The 22,282-nt window shown below is 42.6% G+C and overlaps 1 protein-coding gene across 2 annotated transcripts in view; it reads left to right on the top strand.

Moving 5' to 3' along the window:
- Shroom4 (shroom family member 4) overlaps window positions 1-18,918 on the top strand; it is a 196,956-nt gene extending 178,038 nt beyond the window's left edge. For both annotated transcript variants that reach the window (XM_074063628.1, XM_074063629.1), the window contains 5 exons: window positions 4,807-5,616; window positions 9,358-9,507; window positions 10,362-10,542; window positions 14,516-14,785; window positions 15,816-18,918. In XM_074063628.1, coding sequence (XP_073919729.1) covers window positions 4,807-5,616; window positions 9,358-9,507; window positions 10,362-10,542; window positions 14,516-14,785; window positions 15,816-16,085 — 1,681 coding nt within the window. In that variant the 3' untranslated portion in view covers window positions 16,086-18,918. The remainder of the gene's footprint in view (window positions 1-4,806; window positions 5,617-9,357; window positions 9,508-10,361; window positions 10,543-14,515; window positions 14,786-15,815) is intronic.
- The last annotated feature ends 3,364 nt before the right edge of the window (window positions 18,919-22,282 follow it).

Genomic DNA, 22,282 nt, shown 5'->3' on the forward strand with positions numbered 1-22,282 from the left:
CCTTTGATTTGTCTATTTTATGAATAGATTTTCTAATGCTGACCCAATGCTTTATTTCTAGGACAAACCCCACTTGTTTATGGTTATTACATTTTTAACACCCTCCCAGATTCTCTTTGTTAATATTTTATTTAAGATTTTTGTATCTATATTCTTGAACAACACTGGTCTCTTCCTTTCTGTACTTTCTGGTTGTTGGTTTTGGTATCAATGTTATCTTTCTTCTCTAATCGCTAGATTCCAGAAACTAGAAAGCATAAATAATATTGATGTTGTTCCTTGGCTATTGGTAGAACTAACACAAGATTCTGTGATTGTACTATTTTTTGGGCAAATTTATCAACATTTTTCCGCTGGTTACTAGGGGGTTAGATAATCTCTTCTCCAACCAGTTTTGGTGTTTTTGTTTTCCTAGAAAATTATTCTAAATTTTCAAATGTTTTTATATTATAACGTATTCTCTTATTCTTTTCATTTGGTGTGTACCTCTAGTTAGTTCTCCATTTCTAACTTTTGTGTTTTTATCTCAAATTCTGTAATTTATTTTAGACTTGTAACTTGAAACTTGAAGGTATCAGATATTTTGATTATGTTTATAAACAATATTGGAACCTTTAAGATAATTTGACTTACTACCTTAAAAAGTTGGAATTACTAGGGTCATTAAATTAGATTAATAAGTGACTTATCCATTTTACCATTTTATATTTTCTCTTAAAGAACTGGCTTTTGGCTTTTATTATGCTGTCACTAATTTCCTAGTGCGTTGATTTCTGTCATTAGTTTTATTATCTTTCTTCTTTGTTTAGGTTTATTTTGGGGATTCTTTTCTTTTGTTGAATGTTTAATTCATCTATTTTGTTCTTATCTATTAATGTAAGTATTTAAGGCTATAAAATTTCCTACTACTGCTTTAGTCAACCATATCCCCTAGTTTCTGGTGTTTTTATTATTATTTTCTAAGTATTCTTCAGTTCTGGATTAGATTTCCTCTGTGTTTAAAGTGGAGAGTGTTTTTCCATGCTTATTTTCTACATGCTATAGATTTTTGTCTTTCATATTTGGTATTCGTTTCCAACATTGCTATATTGTGATTAGAAAATGTGGTATGTACTACTTCCACATTCTGGTTCGATATATGGTCAATTTAACAAACATTCAGTAGAGGCTGGGTGCTGTGGCTCATGCCTGTAATCCCAGCTACTTGCGAAGCAGAGACAGAAGGTTTATGGTTTGAGACCAGCCCAGACAAAGAGTTGCCCAGACCCTATCTCAAAGAACAAGCGAGATATAATGGTACACACTTGTAATCCAAGCTATGTGGGAGGTATAGGTTAGAGGGATCACAGTCCAAGGCCAACCCTGGCAAAAAAAATACAAGACCCTATCTGAAAAATATAACTAAAGCAAAATGGCTGAGGGCATGCTCATGTGGTAGAGCACCTGTGTAGCCAGTACAAGGTCCTGAGTTCAAACCCTAGTACCACCAAAGGAAAAAAGATCAGCGAGGCCTTGAAAAGAAAGTACAGCTTTTGTTTTTAGTGTATAAAGAAATTTAGATTTTTCCATTATGTTGGTTTTTTACTATCACAGACTGTCATCACTTGAAATAGTCTTATACTTTGTTTCTGCTTTTAAAAAATTTTATTCATTTATTCACATGTGCGTATATTGTTTGGGTCATTTCTCCCCCATGCTCCCTGCCCCTTCCCTCTCCCCCAACCCCCCTCATTTCCAGACAGAACCTGTTCTGCCCTTATCTCTAAGTTTGTTGAAGAGAAGACATAAGCAATAATAAGAAAGACATAGCATTTTTGCTAGTTGAGATAAGGATAGCTACACAGAGAGATTCCTAGCATTGCTTCCATGCACATATGTATCACAACCCGAATTGATCCATCTCTACCAGACCTTTTCACTACTTCCTGGTCACCTTCCCATAGTGACCTCTGTCGCTTTAAGGTTACTGTATTAGCTCTTCTGCAGTGGGGACATCAAACACTTTCAAGTTTTGGGTTTCCTACCTATCCCCATACCTCCTTTCTATCTTTGAATTTCCTATAGAGTTTGCTTTATAAATTTTTGTGCTACATTCTTTGGTGCATAAAAATTCAGAGCTGCTGGGAGTAGTGGCACATGCCTGTAATCTCAACACTTGGGTGGAGGAGGCAGGAGTATCATGAGTTTGAGGCCAGCCTGGACAAGATCCTATTTCAAAAAAGCAAGAACGAAAAGATTCAGGGCAGTTAGCTCATCACCATGTGTGTTAGCTGCCCTTCTTTCTCTTGTTTATTGCTTTTTTGCCTTTATCCAACTTTTTTTGTGATGTGAGCATCATAACTTGCTTTTTCAATGGTGGCATTAATTCACTTCTTAAACAAATATTTATTGAACACCTTCCGTGTGCCAGTCACTAGAGACTAACTAAATGTGACAGATAAGATTCCTGCCCTCATGGAGCCTGTTGTAGGGTGTGGAATGCAAGATCAACAAATGGTAATAGTCTGTCATAATACTGAGGGTTGGGGATCAACGCTCTGAGAAAGAACAAAGCAGAATCAGAATAACTTCAGGAATTGTTTATGTTTTAGGTGAGTAGTCAGGAAGGACCTCTCTATCTGCCACACATTTATTCCTTTACTGTCTACTCACTACTTTTTGGCTTTTTGCTCTGATGAGATAAAAACCAGGTTGACGTTTGTGCACAAGGGATCCATAGGTGGGCTGAGGGCCAGACAAGGAGAGTGGAGATGTGTGGTTATAAATTCCTGATCCCTGTGAGTGGGTAGTGAGGATGGGGGCTGGAGATGAGAGGAATGAAGGACATTTAGTTCCCTTCCTGTCTGAGCTTGGCTACAGTTGTGTGCAGTCTTACTGTTGAAGAAATAGTCCCAGCCTTCATCAGGACTGTTGAGTGGATATTGTGTCTGATGATCAAATCGAACCTCTGGAATTTCCTGTCACTGGGTAGGACTTAGTATGATGTTGATTGCTCACAGGCTGTGGCAGGAAACCAGATCTTGTGACTTAGAGGCCCTAACTCTTTATACTCAGGGGCTGAAGAGATATCTTTTAATGTTGGTAACTCTTTATTGTGCAGAAGTTTGACATTTTATACAGATTCAAATAAACCTGCACTTTTTCCTTGGAGATTTTCTTTTATCACTTGTGAAAATTTTATTTTGCCTCACAAGTAATTTTCTTCTTAGTGTTCTGATAGATTTTTCTTATAAGTTCATTATACATATGTGCATACAATATTTATACACATATAACATGCAATAAATTAAAATTATATGTACATACGCATCCTTAAGTCTTGATCGTGAATTAATTTTGGTATAATATATGGTTCAGTTCCAAATAGCACTGCTCTGCAATTATCTCAAAAAGATGTATTAAATAATCTTTATCTCCTTTAGAAGATTATATATATGATTTTTTTATTTTTATAGTCTGGTTTATTTCTGGACTTTCTATTATGTTGTGTTAGTCAATAATATACAATTAATCACAACTATTTCATAGTATGTTTAATCCCTTCCTTACCCCTCCTCCATTCTTCTGTAGAAGAATACTCTTTGATATAATATCCTGCCCTTTTTTGCAAGTTAATTTTTTTTCTTTCTTTTTTTTTTTTTTTTTTTGGCTATACTGGGGTTTGAACTCAGGGCCTTGAGTTTATTGGACCAGTGGTCTACCACTTGAGCCATGTCCCTGGTCCTGCAACTTAATTTTCAAAAAAAATCTATAGCTATATAATTCCTGTTGAGATTTCTGTTTAGAATGCATTAAAAGGAGATATTTGACACCCAAAGTAGCAGATAGTTGTGAATGACCTGCTTGGCATTGTTTATTACAAGTGTGAGAACATAGAAAGTGCTCACGCACCTCATGCATTCATTCATGCATCTGGAGAGGAGCTAGGGGAAGGTAACGGAAGTGAGGAGTGATACAAGAACATTGTATCTTTGTGATTAAGAAAACCTCATGAAACTTAGATAGCAAAGTATTTAAATGTCCTAATTCTTGTGGTAGGTGGGAACACAGCTATTTATTATGGAAATGTCTGCACATTTCTAAATATTGAATTTTTCATAATGAAAAATAAGATAGCCAGGCACTGGTGGCTTACACCTGTAATCCTAGCTATTCAGGAGGCAGAGATCAGGAGGATTGCGGTCTGAAGCCAGCTGGAGCAAATAGTTCGCAAGACCCTACCTCAAAAAAGTCCATCACAGAAAAGGGCTTGGTGGAGTGGCTCAAGGTGTAGGCTCTGAGTTCAAACCCCAGTGCCACACACACACACACACACACACACACACAAGACAAATGATAACAGCAGATAAAACAAGCAAGCTTGTAAATCCAGAACATAGCACATCCAATCTGAGTGCTCGAAACAGACTGGTGTAATGTCTAGACTTTGTAGCTAGATAGTTCAAAATCAAATCCTGGGTCTACCACTTACTAGCTTTATATCCCAGGCAAGTTACTTAACCAGTCTTTGTCTCAGTTTCCCCAGCTGTAAAATCAGAACGGTAATAGCTACCTTCTAGCGTCATAATGAAAACTGAATAAATTTAGATGCAGAAAGCACGTAAAAATCATGTCTGGTGCTTTGGATATCCACAGTAAGTGTAAGGGACCATTGTGACTGTGTTACTGTTACTGTGATGATTATTACAGTTACTACACACATTACAGTGTTTGTGGCCATCTTACATTTTCCATAAATAATGTCAAACAAAATCTGGCGCCATCACACATGCTTGTCTTGCTCAACTCTCATCTGGTGCTTCACAGGGAAATGGCTCACTCGAAGGGCAGCTTTTCATGGACAAGCCCCTTCCATCCTTGCCTGGAGAACCCAGCACTCGACTTGTCAAGCCACCGAGCGATTTCTTCTCTTGACCTTCTAGGAGATTTCAAGCATGCCTTGAAACCAGAGGAAACTTCAGTCTACGAGGAGGGGAGCTCCCTTGCCTCCATGCCCCTCCCGCTGCGCAGCCGGGCCTTCTCAGAGAGTCACATCAGCCTGGAGCCTCAGGGCACCCGGGCCTGGGGGCAGCATCGGAGGGAGCTCTTCACTAAAGCTGCTGAGACTCAGCCAGATCCTCTAGGAGCCAGGAAGAAGGCCTTTCCTCCTCCTCGGCCCCCTCCTCCCAACTGGGAGAAGTACAGGCTCTTCCGTGCAGCCCAGCAGCAGAAGCAGCAGCAGCAGCAACAGCAGCAGCAGCAGCAAGAGGAGGAGGAGGAAGAGGAGGAAGTAGAAGAGGAAGAGGATGAAGAAGAAGAGGAAGAAGAAGAGGAGGAGGAAGAGGAGGGAGAGGAAGAGGAGGAGGAGCTGCCACCCCAGTATTTCAGTTCAGAAACCACTGGTTTGTGTGCTGTCAATCCTGAGGAGGTCCTGGAGCAGCCACAACCCCCTGGCCACCTGGAGGCCTCAAGGCAGAGTTCACAAAGCCTCCCAGAGCCAAAGTCCTTTGCTCTCCATTCCAGCAACCTCCTGCCTGCCATAAAGGGCCACCTGGGATCTCAACCTGAGCCAGCCCAGCCCCCTTGCTATTATGGTGGACTGTGGAGGCCATCAGAGCAGGCCACTGACTCCCCCAAGTAAGTGTTGTGAAAGATACTGGCTCTCCGAAGTGGCAGGTAGGATGACTTTGAAGTCCACCTCTACTGTTCACCAACTAGCTGACCTTAAACTGGTCAATTAAACTACTCCCAGCCTCAGTTTTCTTAAGAGGAAAATGGGCATAGTGACACCTCTACCACGTGTTTGTCGTGAATATAAGATAAACTGTAAAGAGCACAGACACATTGTAGCTGCTCAGTAAATGAGAATTGCTGAGGTTTTAGCCCCATCATTTCTAAAAAGCTGTATTATTTCTCAGTTTGTCTTTAAGGTATGCATCAATATCTGGCTTTGATGCTGAAGGCATTCAACCCACTAAAACCCTTCTTGCCTGTATAGGTCTTTTTCAGAAACCTGGCTCAGGGTCTTTCTGTCTGGTTTTTTTTTTTTTTTGATTGTCTTCTAAAATAAGAGGACAGCTTGCACCCTGGCCTGCCTCTGCTCTAGGCAAACTAGCCTTGGCCTCTAAACTCTTTCCCTAGTCCCAGCTTCAAAGGTGTTCCTGGGGCTGGGTGCTTAGGCCCTCATAATTCCTTACAACACAGCTAAGGACCTTCTTTGTCGCTTCCATTTTCTCTGTCTCTTTGTTTCCCTGCCTCTTTGCATTTTCTTGGGTGGGCAACAGGTAGTAGTCTACAGGGTGACCTGCTTGGGCAGGGAGGTAGGTCAAAGCAAGAGCACAGACCTCCACTGTCTGGTTACAGAGCTGGTGCTCATCTGGCAAGCCCCAGTACCTGCCTATCCTTTTTGCTCCAAAGGCATTGCTCAGTGCTTTGACTCTCAGTTCTGCCTGCCCTCCCCCAGGGAGCTTGGCCCACTCTTTGCTGGGGGCGGGGAGACAAGTGTCTTCTAAGTGCTTTCTTTAAATCCCTTAACAGCAGGATCTCACCTGAGACATAGGTGCTATAATGTACCCTGCTATTGTTATGTCTTGTTATCGGATCTTTTATTGGCAGGCAAATCTCCTTACTTGTTTATCTGGAATGGCTTACCAGTTTTCTAGTCTGAGGTGCCACAAGCAAAGCATTTTAGAGCAGGCTCCGGATCCCAGGTGCTATGAGAATCTCTTATCAGATGCCATTGCAACTAGAAAACATTTTTCAGAAAGTGACTGCCATCACCAGGAGGAGGGAAAGGTGACCTGGCACATAGTAGGCCCTTAGCTAGTATTTCAGAAGGCAAAAGGGTTAAATGAATGAATGAACATTCATTAAGCATTTCCTATATGCCAGGCATCACTAGGCACTTTACATCCATTATTCATTAAATCCTCCCAGCAGCCCTACTGGCCGTTATTATCCCCACTGACAGATGAGGTAACTAAAGCTTAGCAAGATAAGGGGCTGATTCAGTATCACCCAGCAAAGATTCAAAACCAGATCTGGCTGACTCTAAAACCCATGCTTGCTTTGATTTTTCTTCGGCAGCCTTTATCAGAGAGATCTAGTTCTTCTAGGAGGCCAGGCCTTCAGGAGACCCTCTTCTCTCCTGTAGAGCAGTGTGTATCAGAAGCCCCTTTCTCCTTTCTGTACTTCCATTCATCTTGGCACCTTGGCTACAGAGAAGGAAATTGCTCTTACTAGAGATCTTGTAACTTGCTGCAGAAATTTTTTAAAAGATGACTATAGAATGAGTGGGGAATTATTTGTTTGCATATAACCCTGGCTTCTGGCTGCAAAATCCAGTTACTGATGAGATCTTGGGTTGTGGCTCAAGTGGTAGAGCACTTGCCTAGCAAGTGAGGACCTGAGTTCAAACCCCAATACTGCCAAAAAAAATCAGTAACAGATACTTTTCAAGTGATGAGAATTTAAGGAATAGCATCATCCCAATGTAGCTAACATTTTTTACCTGTTTACTATGTATCAGGTACTTTCACTGACAGACCTTCCTTGACTTACAATGGTTTGTCTTAAGATTTTTTTTCTTTGGCCTTATGATGGTGCAAAAGCAACGTACATTCAGTGGAAACTGTGCTTTCAGTTTGGAGTTTTGATCTTTTCCTGGGCTAGCGAGATGCAATGCAATACTGTCACAATGCTGGGCAGCAGCTCCCAGTCAGCCCCATGGTCACAAGAGGAAGCAACGCCCCACAATTTGCTGTGTTGCTGAGCTATGGTGCTTGGTCAGTTAGGTCAGTTGCACGCATTTTAGTGTATGATATTTTCCACTTACAATGGTTTATTGGAGACCTAACCCACTCCCAGTTGAGGAGCATCTATATTGATTGATTTAATCTCCACAAGAAAGCTATGAAATTGTTACGATTAGTCTCTTCCATTTTTTTAAATGGGAGCAAAGAGAGGCCCAGGGAGCAACGTAACTTTACCATAGGATCATAGGTAACCAGCACCCAGGGAGTCTGGCTTACTCTGCCCACATCATTATTTCAGAGACTCTGGGCTCCTAAAGAAGATTCTGTTCCAGGCCCTAGGAGAGTATAAGGTCTTAACCGGAAGGATGCAGTGATTTTTCAATGAAGAATAGTGTTAGGGGAAATAGACATATATTTTGAATCTAAAATGCAAACAAAGACATCTAAATTTCAGGCAAGTTAAACCACAGTATCTCTAATAACCCATGTACTATTCAGTTAAAAAATTCTGGAATACTATCAAATCTTGGTCAAATCTAATAACTCTGACTCAAGTGTGTGTCTAGCTTGCTTTATGAACTCTATGTACTTCCTCTTAGCAGTCTGTGGAAAGACTCTGATTTTTGCTTTGATGTTCACTTTTAAATTCTGATTATGTTGTCACAGATCTCCTATAATTCCTTCTGTGTTCATGGAGGCAACAAGGAAAGGCCCCCGCAAACATGGTACCTGATCTGATCCACAGTAATATGATACAAGGCTATATCTGCCAATGAACTCAGTCTCCAATTAGGATATCCTTTTTTATTCTGTACAATTTCTGACTCAGAACTTTCACACGTGCCCTAAATATTTTTCTCATAAATAGGAACTCTCACAGTTCATATCTTCATATTCCCTCCACAATGCTCCCTCCTCTCTGCTAACACAGATATACTCCAGCCAGAAATTCCTTACATATATGGTTTTCCATGATGTCAAGTTGTCTCTGTCAGTATCATGTAACATAATGGCTAAAAGCACAGATTGTGGAGTCAGGTTGCCCAGGTGGAAATCAGAAGTCTGCAATTTACTGGCTGGGAAAGTCACTTTACCTCTTGGGCCTCAGATTTCTCATCTGCAAAATGGTTATGATGGGCATTCAGTTATAGCTACATTATATCTCAGTGTGCACATGTCTGTACATGTGTATGGAATCTATCTTAGGTCAGTTCCTAGCCAAGGTAAGCACTGTGCAAAGGTTGGCTAGTAGTGTTCCTACACCAGCGTTCTAAGCCTGAAGCCCTTCATGTGAAGTGGATTTGCGGAGAATGAGGAATACTGGCGTGCCCAAGTTTCTTTTGTGTGATGAATTAGGTTACAGCATAGCATGAATGTGTAAATAGCTGTGGAGCCTCTTAACCATTATTTTCGACCTTTATCTAAAAGCTCTAAATAGCTGCAAAAATGACTAATGAACTTCTCCTATTTTTCTTTCAAACAGCCAGAGGGTAACAAAGGGGTAGTGACGGCAAAAAGAGTACAGTGGGGGTGGACCTCCCCTTTGCAGAAACCCTGGGTGGAATTATTTACTGAAGCCTAACATTGTAGCATTTCTCTTTACCTTCCTTCTTCCTCCCACCAGGCCAGAAGCCTTGATGGCAGAAGAGTCCAAATCCAAGCCAGCAAGGACCCAGAACTACTTCTTTCCTGAGGAGAAATTCTCTTTTATGGGCTGGGGCTCTGAGAAGCAACACCTCAACCCCACAGGCTTCAGTGAACCCAAGACAACAGGGTCAGCTGCTACACTTGTCAAGCCCCTGGCTGTCACTGACTGCATTTATTCCCTATTTCATTCTACAACCATGCAGGAGGCTGAGGGCATTGGGAGTATGCCAGAAGTGGAGAGATGCTATCCCTTCTCAGATTGAAGGGCTGCCCTACAGGAGGCAGTGTCAAAAGAGCTCATGAGAGATGTGGTGGGCCATGACAAATCCCTGGCAGGGGTGCTAACCCCAGCCTCCATGGTGACCACTCTTGAGGTCATGGGTGACCTCTTTGCTGTGAGAGCTCTGCAGTGGAGGGAACATTTCAAGCAGGAGTAGCATCAGGAAAGAAGAAAAGATGGGAGTGTCCAGGAAAGCCACGGGGTGCCTTTGTAAGCAAGAAGATAGACAGAACTGGGGTAGGTAGGAGTCTGTGGATGGGTAGCAGGGAAGCCAACAGGCCTAGAGGAACAATAGCTAAGATCTCCAGTACTTCTCCACGCCCCCGCAGCCCCTCCTTGGGGGCCATGAACCAAGGGGAATTATGTATGCTCAGAAGTCCAGAAATTTGAGGGGGCCTGCCAGTTGTTCTGGATTTCAAAAGGGTGCTAAATAGCAAAACAAATTATCTTTAAAGAAGTCTCCCCCTGCTGCTAAAGTTAGAGGCATGGAAATAATCTTCTGTGTTCTTGAAGTTTGCCTTTATTTGGCTTCTAGACAGCTTTTGTGTGGCCTGTTTGTTTGAGCAGCACCTTTTGGTCTTTTTTTTTTTAACAACTCCTTAGTAAAGCAGGATCACATTTTACAGATGGGACAGTTAAGGAAGCAGAAAGGTCAGCAGTCTCAACAGAAGTTCTAAACTGGCCATTCTTTCTTTCCACAGAAAAGAATTTCAGCACTTCTCACCTCCTCCAGGGGCCCCAGGAATCCCTACCTCTTACTCAACTTATTATAATATTTCTGTGGCCAAGGCAGAGCTGCTGAACAAGTTAAAAGATCAACCCGAGATGGCAGAGATTGGCCTGGGAGAGGAGGAAGTTGACCATGAACTGGCTCAAAAAAAGGTAAAGTTTTTGGTATGTCCTAGAGATTTTCAGCATCTAACTAAGTGTGTTTGGACAGCAACCAGACCCTCCACGCCCTCTAGAACATCTTTCATTCCTGTATTTCCATATGGAATATGTATGTATTTCCCAGTCTCTTTTTGATCCAATCAGCAGCAGCAGCAGCAGCAGCAGCAGCAGTAGTCATTACTGTCTCTCTGATCCTTAGAACCTACCCAACAAGGTAGATTTTTTGTGGTGCTGGGGATCAAACACAGGGCCTTCCACTGAGCTACATGCTCTTTTTTTCCTTCCTTCCCTTCCTTTCTTTTTCTTTCTTCCTTCCCTTCCTTTCTTTTCTTTCTTCCCTTCTTTTCTTTCTTTCTTTCCTTCCTTCCTTCTTTTTCATTCCTTTCTTTCTTTCTCTTTCTTTCCTTCCTTCCTCCCTCCCTCCCTCCTTTCTTTCTTTCTTTCTTTCTTTCTTTACTATTTTTGTGGTGCTAAGGATCAAACCCAAGGCCTTACACATGCCAGAAAGTGCTTTACCAATGAACTACACCCCTAGCCCTACAAGGCAGATATTGCTATCTCTTTTATACTAGTTGAAGGGACTAATTTTCCCAAGATTTACAGAATAAATAATAGATCCAGGACTTGAAGTCTAGACTCTGTTTTTCTGCTGTATCATGCTGTCCTTTGAAATTAAGTAAGCCTTATAAGTAACTGCCCTAGGCACATCAGAGTTTTGGCCACTGAGATCTAGCCAATGGAAGTGTCATTGATGTTTTTTTCTCTATGTTACTTGTAGGGTGGAAGAACAGACTGACTAAGGAAAATAAAGAGAAATTATAGACTAGCTGACTTTATTATTTACTTGCAATTATGGTCAATTAGCTCTTAAAAATACAAAATAGGTGAATAGCGATGTTGTTGGTGATGTTGTCATTGTACTGAAGTCTCCTTTTCTTCCTCCTAAGTACCAGTGGCCTAGTTTTCTAATCAAGTTCCTGGAATCACTTTGCCTTCCCTGAACTTACCCATTTTATTTCATAAGCAAATAAGGTTGTCATGGCAACCACAAAGGTCCAATTTACCATTTTGCGGACCATATTTTTCTTTCACCACACAGCCCGGCCTGTAGGAAAGCATAGGGCCATTTACAAAAGCCCTCTCTCCAATTTGCTATCTGAAGCAAAAATATCAGGGAAAGAATTGGAAGCATGGAGGCTGCTGAAGTTTTATTGATCCAGATGTGCTTCCTTGGATTCCTTGTTCCTTAGCACAGCAGGGCTGCTCCTTGCTTACTCAGGGCCTGGCCTTTCCAGCAGCAAAAAAAAAAAAGTCTGGCCAAGAGAAGGGAGAGACAATTGGGAATGACAAAGGAGAAAACAACAGAGAATGATTTGAAGTGACTTTGGGTGAGGACAAAAGATGAAGCAGGTCACCAATTTGCAATATCCTAGAAAAAACAACTCAGCCCTGACTGAGTCTGTGATGATGCCTACATCTTCTCCGAGGCCTGAGGTTCAGGTTGTAGAGCTCAGGTACTCAGAAACAAATGGCTCTCCCATTTCCATCCTTCTGTCTGTCCCCAAATTATGGTTTCTGGGGTCAGTAGGTGGGTGGTATTCCAAGTGAGTCATCTCTGGTCCCTGGAATTAAGTTTTGTGTGGGAGAGCAGAGTGTGGTAAAGTAACTGGAAATCTCTTGACATCTAATTCTGTTTCCTCGTTTATATCACTGTTCTCCAGTTCCCAACGAACTTTAGAATTTTCCTCAAATGCAAACTTATTATACTTTGGGCTATAATCATGGTGCACGCCTGACTTTTGAACAGTTCTAAAATGTGAAAAAGCTTTCTTAGTCCTGATCAATTTGGAAATCTCGAAATAAATTACTAGAGAATAACACATTCTAGAAAACACCAACTCTGTGGTCCCAGAGTGCTAGGCTAGAATAATAATAAAACAAACACCATAGCATACTTCCTAAGTACAAAGTACTATTCTAAGCATTAACACTTGATTCTCATAACCACTCTACAAGATAGGTACTAACATCCTATTTTTAGGTGAGGGAATCAAGGTACAGAGAGGTTGACTAATTTGTTGAAGGTCACATCACTAGTTTCTGGGAGAGCTGGGGTTCAAAATCAGGTACCCTGGCACTAGAGTCCATGCTCTTAACCACAATGCAATGCTGAATGCCTGTTAGAACCTCACAGCTAGACAAGAATCCTTCAGTTGAGGAAGCCTTGTAGTAATTAATAATAATAATAATAATAATAATTGCATACATAAATATGCATTGAGCACTTAATGTGCCAGGCACAGTAATAAAATATTTTACTTCTGTGGTCTCATTTAGCCATCACAGAAACCCTCAGGGGAAATGGAGTGCTCCCCCAGTTTGTAGATAAGGAAATAGAATTCTTACTGGGATTAAGTGTCTTGCTCAAAGCCACAGAGTTTGGAGGAGGTGGAATTGGATCCTGGTGTCTCTGACTCCATGATTTCACTCTGCTACATTGCTTTCCTGTGAGTACAATGCCAGAACTGCTTACAGCTAGAGGGGATGCAAATCAGAAGACACAGGCAGTGATGGTTAATTTTGATTGTCAGTTTGATTAGATTGCAAGATGCCTAGGAGATTACTGAAGTACACCTCTGAATGTGTCTGTGAGGACATTTCTTAAGAGGATTAACTAAGGGGAGAAGACCCTCCCTGAATGTGGGTAGTACCATCCCATAGGCTGGGAGCCTGGATGAAATAAAAGGGTTTTGAAAAAGCCCTAGAGTTATAGGCATTCTCTCTCTTTGCTTCCTGGCCACTTTGATGTGAGCTGCTCTGCTCCACCACATTCTCCCTGCCGTGATGGACTGAAACCTTTAAGACTGTGATTCAAAATAAATCCTTCCTCCCTTAAATTGTCTTCCTCGGGTATTTTGTCACAGCACAAAAAGAACTGACTAACACACAGGTAGTGCTTCCCTTGAGAAACTTAGAATCAATGGTAGGTGAGAGATTGGACTCACACACATGAAATAGAATGGGAACAACTTCAAATTATATTGTAGGGTTCTAATTCTAGAAGACTTGATAGCTCAGAAAAAAAGAAATCATTGGGAGAAGGCTTCCAGAGGAGAGCTTCCTGTAGGGAGGGCTGGCAAAGCTGGGGCCTGAAGAAAGAATAGCCTATGGTGAAGAGAGAGAAAAAGCAGGTGGAATTGCAGTAGCAACGCAGAAAGGCAAGAAAGAGTTTTGTGAGCACAGTAGAGAATAGAGCTAATCCTTAAAGGTTATGAGGAGTGACATTAAAATGGTAGTGTGAGGCCAAATGAATGATAATAATAATAATAATAATAGCACCTTCACTTTTATTGAGCACTTACTCTGAGCAAAGCTCTTTGCATGCATTATTTCATTGAATCACTACCACCCAATACAATGGGCACTGCAATTACCCCCATTCCTTCTACAGATAAAGAAAGTAAAATTCAATAAAGTCAAGTCATCCGAGGCCCCACAGCTAGGAAGTGGCAGAGCTAGAAGTCGTTGTGACTCCAGAATTTTCCACTCTTATCCAAAGGCCTCAAAAGCAAGCCGAGGAAGCAAGGACCTAGCACAGTACTATAAGTGTTGAAGGGAAGTAAATGACATGAAAGGCAAATACTTGATGGCAAATGCTGTTCCAACCAGGATCTCACAGGCATTCTAGATCCTACTTAGTCTTTATTGCATTTGGCAAATGTGGGTTAGCCCCTGGCTACCAAGAACTTTGATGGTAGCACAGAGATGCCTACCAGACAGGAAGAGATGGTTCCTACCCAGAAAACTAGAATCGCTAATGACTTGCTCAAGTATCCTTAGTCCCAATGACTAGGGTAAAACCTCCCATCTGTTATTTGACTCCCAAAACAGAGGTTAGAGGCACAGATCAGCTTCTGTTGGTGCCCGTGTTCATCCTTTGTTGTCTTCTGTTTAACTCTCTTAGATACAGCTTATTGAAAGCATTGGGCGAAAACTCTCTGTCCTGCGGGAGGCCCAAAGAGGGTTGCTGGAGGACATCAATGCCAATGCTACCCTTGGAGAGGAGGTGGAAGCCAACTTAAAAGCTGTCTGCAAATCCAACGAGTTTGAAAAATACTGCTTGTTTATTGGGGACCTGGACAAAGTGGTCAACCTGTTGCTGTCACTCTCTGGACGACTGGCCCGGGTGGAGAATGCTCTCAACAGTGTTGACACAGAGGCCAACCAGGAGAAGGTAGAATTGGAGTCTCTGGGGATGTGGATGGAGGGAAATGCCGTCTATTGTTCTTGGAACTCCCTCTTTCGAGTTCTGGGAGGCACTGTCTCTTAAGTATGCTGAAATTCTGGCTCTACTGCTTGTTAGCTGTATGGCTGGAGGGAACTTACTTAACCTCACTCTGTCTCAATTGCTTCATCCATAAAACAAGGCAAATATATTACCTGCCGCTTGGTGGTGTTGTGAGTATTAAATTAGCTAATCCATGCTAATTATTTCAAACAGGGCCTGAACCGGTAAATACTGAATCAGTGCTACCGAAGGATTGCGTTCTTCCCACCATAGCTACAGGTGCCTAAGAAAGGAGTTCTCCCCTTGACTCAGCCTCCCTACTATGTCTTGTGCTTCCCACAAAGTCTGGATGACCGTGAATTTAGCATTCCTGAGCGGGGTTCAATTGTTGCAGCTGCAGCAATTTTGCCTCACACCCCCTAGAGCTGGGAGGAGAGGCCTCATGGAATAGTTGAGCTGGGAATGCTGTCAGTTTCACAAGTTGGCTCGCTCTGCATCCATTCCTGAACCAAACCGTGTTACCTTTCCCTCCACAAGTGGCTTTGAATCCACAAAAGAGGCACATATACATGTGCACACACACGGATCCATACATTCACACATGTCCACTCACAGAGACACACACCATAACGAAAGCATTGTCACAGCGATGCTTGTTCACCAGATGGAAAGGACACAGGCTGTTTTTCGCAGAGCCTTTCCCCATGCCATACTCAGTGGTGGTCCACAAATTAAGGACAACCGTAGACATGGAAAGAGGTGGTTTCACATGCCCTGTCCAGAATTGCTGTCACACTTATCCTCCTCCAGCTATAGGAAAGAAAGGCTTCTGCACAGAGGTGGGCTTTAGAGCAGGAAATCAGGACTGATCAGTCAACAGAATGCATAGCTGCTATGTGCCCACCTCCCTGGTAGAGCAAGTAGACAAGACGCCCAGTAATTGGCATAGCCCTTAATTGGTCCTCTGCTTCCCCAGTTGGTGCTGATAGAGAAGAAGCAGCAGCTGATGGGCCAGTTGGCGGATGCCAAGGAGCTGAAGGAGCACGTGGACCGCCGGGAGAAGCTGGTGTTTGGCATGGTCTCTCGCTACCTGCCTCAGGACCAGCTCCAAGATTACCAGCACTTTGTCAAGATGAAATCTGCTCTCATCATTGAACAGAGAGAGCTGGAGGAGAAGATCAAGCTTGGGGAAGAGCAGCTCAAATGTCTCAGGGAGAGCCTGCTCCTGGGGCCCAGCAATTTCTAATTTGACCAGCAGGTTGCCACAGCATCCCTGCCCAGCCCCAGTGGGAAGTGCTCTGAATCTTCAGTAGCAGTTTGTTAGCAAGTACATAAGCAGTTAGTTAGCTGGTTGTTCCAGCCTTCTACCTTGGATGTCTCTCTCTGTCTCTTCCCTAGCAGTGGTTCCAGCCAGCTACGAGACCCTGGGGAGGCACCAAGCTTCTACCCTAAAGAACTGCAGCAGGGTATGATCACACAACCACACTCTTTCCCACAGTGTGTGCGGGCCAGCACTCACTGCCCACAGAACCAATGCAGTGCCTTCATTCTTCTGTGTACTAGAACACCAAAGACATCATGAACTCACACCCACCCGCACCATAATCAGCCTCTTAAGACTCAGAGAGAAACTGTCTGTATAGCTCCCCTTGCCACCAGAGCTCATGGCCCAGCTGTTTGCCACAGAGATCTGGCTCACCTGTGGGCACTCATCTACCACCAGTTTTAGGGCATTACTCAAGCTTTACACATTAACAGAATGCCAGCAAAGTTTGGGTATCCCAGTGCCCCCCCAGGAAGAAGCCAGCCTTCAATAAGTTGGCTCCACTTCTACTTTCCCAGCATCTAGTTGAGGAGGAAGAGGCTACTCCCAGCCCTGGTGTCACCTTCTTCCTGTCCTAAGACTTTGGGTCTACCACCACATATTGCATCTTGCCCTTGTATTTCTAGGAGTTACAAGTGCCTAACCCAGGGTTGCACACTAGGGACCTTGAATAGCTCTACTACAGCTGACTTCTGGATATAGGTTTCACTATTGGGGGTAGGGGGTTCTTATCGTTATATTTTAAATGGACTTTGAATTTATTTATTTTTATGCTTTGATTTTTTTTTTCTTTTTTAACTAATAAGGCAAGAAGAGGGAAGTTGGAGAGGGAAAACTTAACCCAGAAGGAAAGCATTTTCTACAGATCAGCCTGAATTCACTCGCTAGGTAAGCCAGTACCGAGGCATTGAGTTCTTCCCACCTAAAAAAGGAATTCTCCCCTTGACTCAGCCTCCCTACTATGCTTTGTGCTGCCCGTGAAGTCTGGATAACCATGAACTTAGCATCCCTAAGCAGGGTTCAACGTTTTATTAGATTTGTAAAACCAAAGAAATCTCCTAATACTGACAAAAGGTCACCCATTTCTCTACTATCTCCAGTCCTCAGGATGAGTGGAGGTGAGCTCCTCTAACAACTGTTTTCTCAGCCTGTGGCCAGCCTCAAGAAACTGAAACTGTGGTAGTTAGGAGCTGCAGCCAGGGTCAGGCCCCAGAGCAAATGAAGATTCAGCCAGTTGTCCCTCCTTATCCTCAGGGGGGGTATTCTAAGACCCCCCCCCAGTAGGTGCCTAAAACTCTGGATAGTACCATACCCTATGCATACCAAAGTAGTTGATCTGATGACTCAGACGGCTGCTAAGTGACTAAAGGGGGGTTACTCTGAATAGCATGGATACACTGGACAAAGGGAAGAGTCATGCTCAGCATGGGTGGAGCAAGATGGAGCAAAATTTCATCACACTGCTCACAATGGACTACAATTTAAGCTTATAAATTGTTTAGTTCTGGAATTTTCCATGTAATGTTTTCAGACCATGGTTCATCACAGGTCACTAAAACCACAGAAAGTGAAACCATAGGTAAGGGGGGGCTTACTGTGCAAAGAACTAAAACTACTACTATTGTCAAGACCCTGACACTGGTAACCAGCTTCTCTTGTGGAAAAGCACTCAGGTGGGCAGTGGCAGGAAGGGATTGTAGCCAAAATCTATCTAGCTTAATTTCTTGATCCTTGCTAACTGGGACCAGTCCTTGGTATTATACAGCCCACATAAGCCCAGCACAGCCAAGCCCTGGCATCTCTTCTTGTTACTGCTGAGTTCCTCAGGGTCCTTGGAGGTTCACTGTAGCAGCAGGGGTACCTCATTCAACCAAAGAATTTGCCAAGGAACTGTGCTGCTGTGACAAATACCTGTCACTAGTTTCCCTTCCATTTCCTTTGCATTGTGTCTGAAAATAATGGGAAACTCTCGGCCAACAGGGTGTCCTGTAGGGATAGTAACCCTTTCTGTGAGGCCGTGGGTATGCTTTGAAAGTACTGCCACCACTTCCAGAACCACTGTTAGAATGTCCATCTTCCATTCTCCCCTCAAGTGGAAGATTCTACTCTCTTCAGGAAGACTGATGACTTATAACACGCTAGGTTTACCCAAATGAAGGTTGAAGGAGATCAGGGAATGCTTTGAACAGAGGCCATGATTGCCTTGTCTTTATTTCAACAGGCCCTAGAACAAACAATAAGCAAACTGAAATGTCTTATATTGGGGAAGTGAGGCCATTGTGTTCTATCATCCTAAGATTTTTTTTTTGACTAGAATACATTTTGGTGAATACGGGCCTAGAGGAAAAGGAAATCACTTACCTGGATACTGTGGCCATAGCCCAGGTATTTCTAGTTAGTGTTACATTGATTATACCTTAAGTTTATGATATCAAAAATACTATGAACTCTGGGGGTTTGGGTGGGGTTGTGGTGCCGTGGATGGAATCCAGGATCCCGTGCATACTAGGCAAGTACTCTACCACTAAGCTATAGCCTTAGCCCTAACTCTGGTATTTTTAGCACTCATCCCATATCAAATCAGTTTCTAGAGTTGGAGTCAGGACACAAGAATGCTTAGTTTCCAAAGCATTTAAAACATAACCCCAGGGCTGGTGGAATAGCTCAAGTGATGAGTGCCTGCCTGGCAAGCGTGAGGCCCTGAGTTCAAACCCTGGTGCCGCCAAAAAAAAACATAAACCCCCCAAACTATACTGAGCAGTGAAGTTCAGTAGGCAAAGGTGAAATACTAAACCGATACTGGCATGCCATGCTCCTGCCATGATGGTCTCATTATGAGTGATAGTGCTGCAAAGCTGCCACTATTACTTGAGATGGGGTATCTCTCCCTATTCTCGGTTTCTGGACTCAGCCTTTCTCCAAAGCCTCTGAAGGGGTAGCAGTTTGTAAGGCAGGCCAAAGGATTTCCCCAAAGGGGAAATATATTAATATTAATAGGCCCACCAGGAATAGGTAAGCAGGGTAGTGTATAGATAAAAAGGAGTCAGTGCAAGATTACTATCATACATGGCCTCTTACTTCCCCCATTCCAGGGCTCTGAATAATTGAGTCTCCTTGAGTCCCAAAGCTGGAGATGAAGCCAGGATATAGAAATAAATGCCCAAGTGCAATCCAAGAGAATGAGACAGAGACACTGAAACTAAAGTCCTAGAAAGGGAGAGATTAAAAGCAGAGGAAAGAAGAGAGTGAAAAAGCTGAAAGGCCTCTTTCAAGGTGAGGGTCAGATTCTGTTTGCCCTTTAACTTCACGTGCCAAATAAAAGCTACCCAGAGGCACCAGAGTCACATTCTGAACCCCAGCCTCCCTGAAGGTGCTGCTATGCCAGTAGCAGGCCCCAGATGGGGGAAGCTGGGTACATTTCTGGCCACTTCCACCCATCTGGTGCTTGGCAACTCCCATTATCTTCGCCAGAGGAGTTGTGTATGCCAATAATATTTCTGCAACAGCATATTTTATTATTTGAAGATTAGTAGATCTTTAGAGGGGGGTGGGGCAGGGGACATTTGTATAAAAAACCAATGTTTCTGTACAATTTTGGGGGGGTCATTTATCCCATGTGAAGGTATTATTTTTCTGAATTTTATTGTTTCTGCATTTGTGTCCTCCACCACTCCCTTCTCGGCTGACATAGATATGCCTGCCAAATTGTCATCAAGGGTCATACTTCAATAAAAGGTGCTAAGGACAAAAATAATTGTCTCATGTGTTTTGACTCAGGTAATGGAAGTCACCTAATATTTTTGCTGAAAAGTATTAGAAAGGAATTCAGTCACCTACCCATAATCCTTCATATATAGCTGTATGACTGGAGACTAAACCAGATCCCTAAACCTTTATCCCATTCCTTTAGGGATGGTATTGGTACTGCAGCATTCATTATCCACGTTAAAGTGGCAGGGTATGTCACAGGGGATATCTATTCCATGAGCATCCTGAGTAAGAAGCAGAGTTCATGCCACAGGTTATTTCTGCTACCACGAGATTAAAGAATGGTATTTTTCTGCTTAGAAGTTACCTCAGGAACACAAGCCCCACTCTTTAGTTCACTGATGCATTTCTTCTTCTTTGGCTAGCAATATTGGTCCATCTTTCTGTTTCTATTGCAAAACACCTGAGGCTGGGAAACTTTACCAAGGAAAGAGGTTTATTTAGTTCACAGTTCAGGAGGTTGATGGGCACGATGCTGGCATCTGTTTGGGTCTGGTGGGGGTCTCATGGGGGATGGTACCACAGTGTTGGAAGCACGTATGAGAAGGATCATATCACTGTACAGGATGCGCTTTGGCGCAATTCAGGGGTCAGGTTCACATTTTTATAACAACTTGCTTTCGTTAGAACTAACTTAGGGGTCCCATGAAAACTATCCTAACCCCTTCTGAGGCATTCTCTCAATGTCCTAAGAACATCTCACCTCTTAGGATTGCCGCGCTGAGGACCAAGCTTCAAACACATGAACCCTTAGGAGACAAACTCAAACCACATCCAAACTATAGCATGAGTCAGTGGCAACATGGAAATAACCTGGCCCAACATTTAGATTGCAGGAAGATTCGACAATAGGGGTAAACTCAAGTGTGGACCTCAACAGTGCCAAGAACCTAGTTCTCAAGTCTAGCCATCTTTTAGGCCTCCTCGGGTCTTGAGTTCTGCCTAGCATCATCTTACTTTTAGCTGGTAGTTAAGTCTCACACTGTCATTCTCAGCTCTCTGGAAGTCAAGGGTGTTGTTGATCAGCTCCCTATGACAGCCTCAGAGTGTAGAACCAAGTGCATTCTAGGCAGCAACTCCGTGCTGAACAGCTTGCTTTTTTCCTGGCCTATACTCTGCTCATGTCCAAAATGTCCTCCTCATACTCCAGATATCTAATGTGCTAAAGTGGAAAGAGCCTCGCTTTGGTGTCAGCATGAACTGTGTTCATAATCCTGGTTCTGCCTATTCTATAAACCCGAGTTACTTGCTCGACTTCTGAGATCATTTTATTATCTATAAAATGGGAGCAATAAAATACTGCACGGTTGCAATATTTTGAAGATGATAAATAAAAGCTCCTAGCTCTCTAACTGAGGCATCATTAAAAAGGCAGAATATCAGGCCCCGCCCCAAAGCCAGTGACAACAGTCTGGATTTTAACTAGATTCCCAGGACACTCCTGTGCACGTTAAAGGCTGACCTGTTGCAAACAAACTCAGTGCATGGGAACTATTATTGTAGCCGTCACACTTTTCTCATCCCAGACATTTTCTTGCAGTTATATTTTCCACAACTGCCTGCCCAAATGACTTTGTTCATTTAGGGTTGCAGGCTACAAGGTTAATGTATGTCTTGGTTCATTTTGTGCTGCTATAACAGAATACTTGAGACTGGAAAATTTATAATGAACCAAAATATATTGGATTACGGTTCAAGAGGCTGGAAAGTCCTCTTGATAAAGGGACCAGCATCTGATGAGGGCCTTCTTCATGCACCATCCCATGGTAGAAGGAAAGAGATAAGAGAAAACAAATGATCAAATTCAGAGCGTCAATTCCTTTTTTATTTGAAATATAATTTGCAATTTATAATTATCATATTTGTTGTAGCGGGGATACATTGTGACATTTACAGAAGTTCTTATGATACATCATAGTTTAATTCATGTCTTCTTTAATCCCTTTTATGGTCAGCATTAATCCCTTCATGAGCAATCTTGTGACCTAAACATTAGGCCCCACCTCCCATCACTGTTGCATTGCGGGTTGTGCTTTTAACACCTGTTTTTTGGGAGGACACATTCAAACCATAGAAATAGAAAAAATGAGTGATCTGAAAATGAAATTTTATCAATTTCTGAATGTTCCCACCACAAAGATATGATAAATGTTTGTTGTGATAGATATACCAATTACCCTGATCTGATAATGCCACATAAATGTCACTGTACCCCATTAAATATGTACAATTATGTGTCAAATGAAATATAAATTAAATATTAAAAAGGAAATTAAAGCCACTTACCATCAAAAAGAATAAAATACTTAGCAATAAGGTTCACAAAGAAGTGCAAAACTTTTACACTGAAA

The sequence above is a fragment of the Castor canadensis genome, chromosome X (assembly GCF_047511655.1).
Source record: "Castor canadensis chromosome X, mCasCan1.hap1v2, whole genome shotgun sequence".
NCBI classification, from domain to species: Eukaryota; Metazoa; Chordata; class Mammalia; order Rodentia; family Castoridae; genus Castor; species Castor canadensis.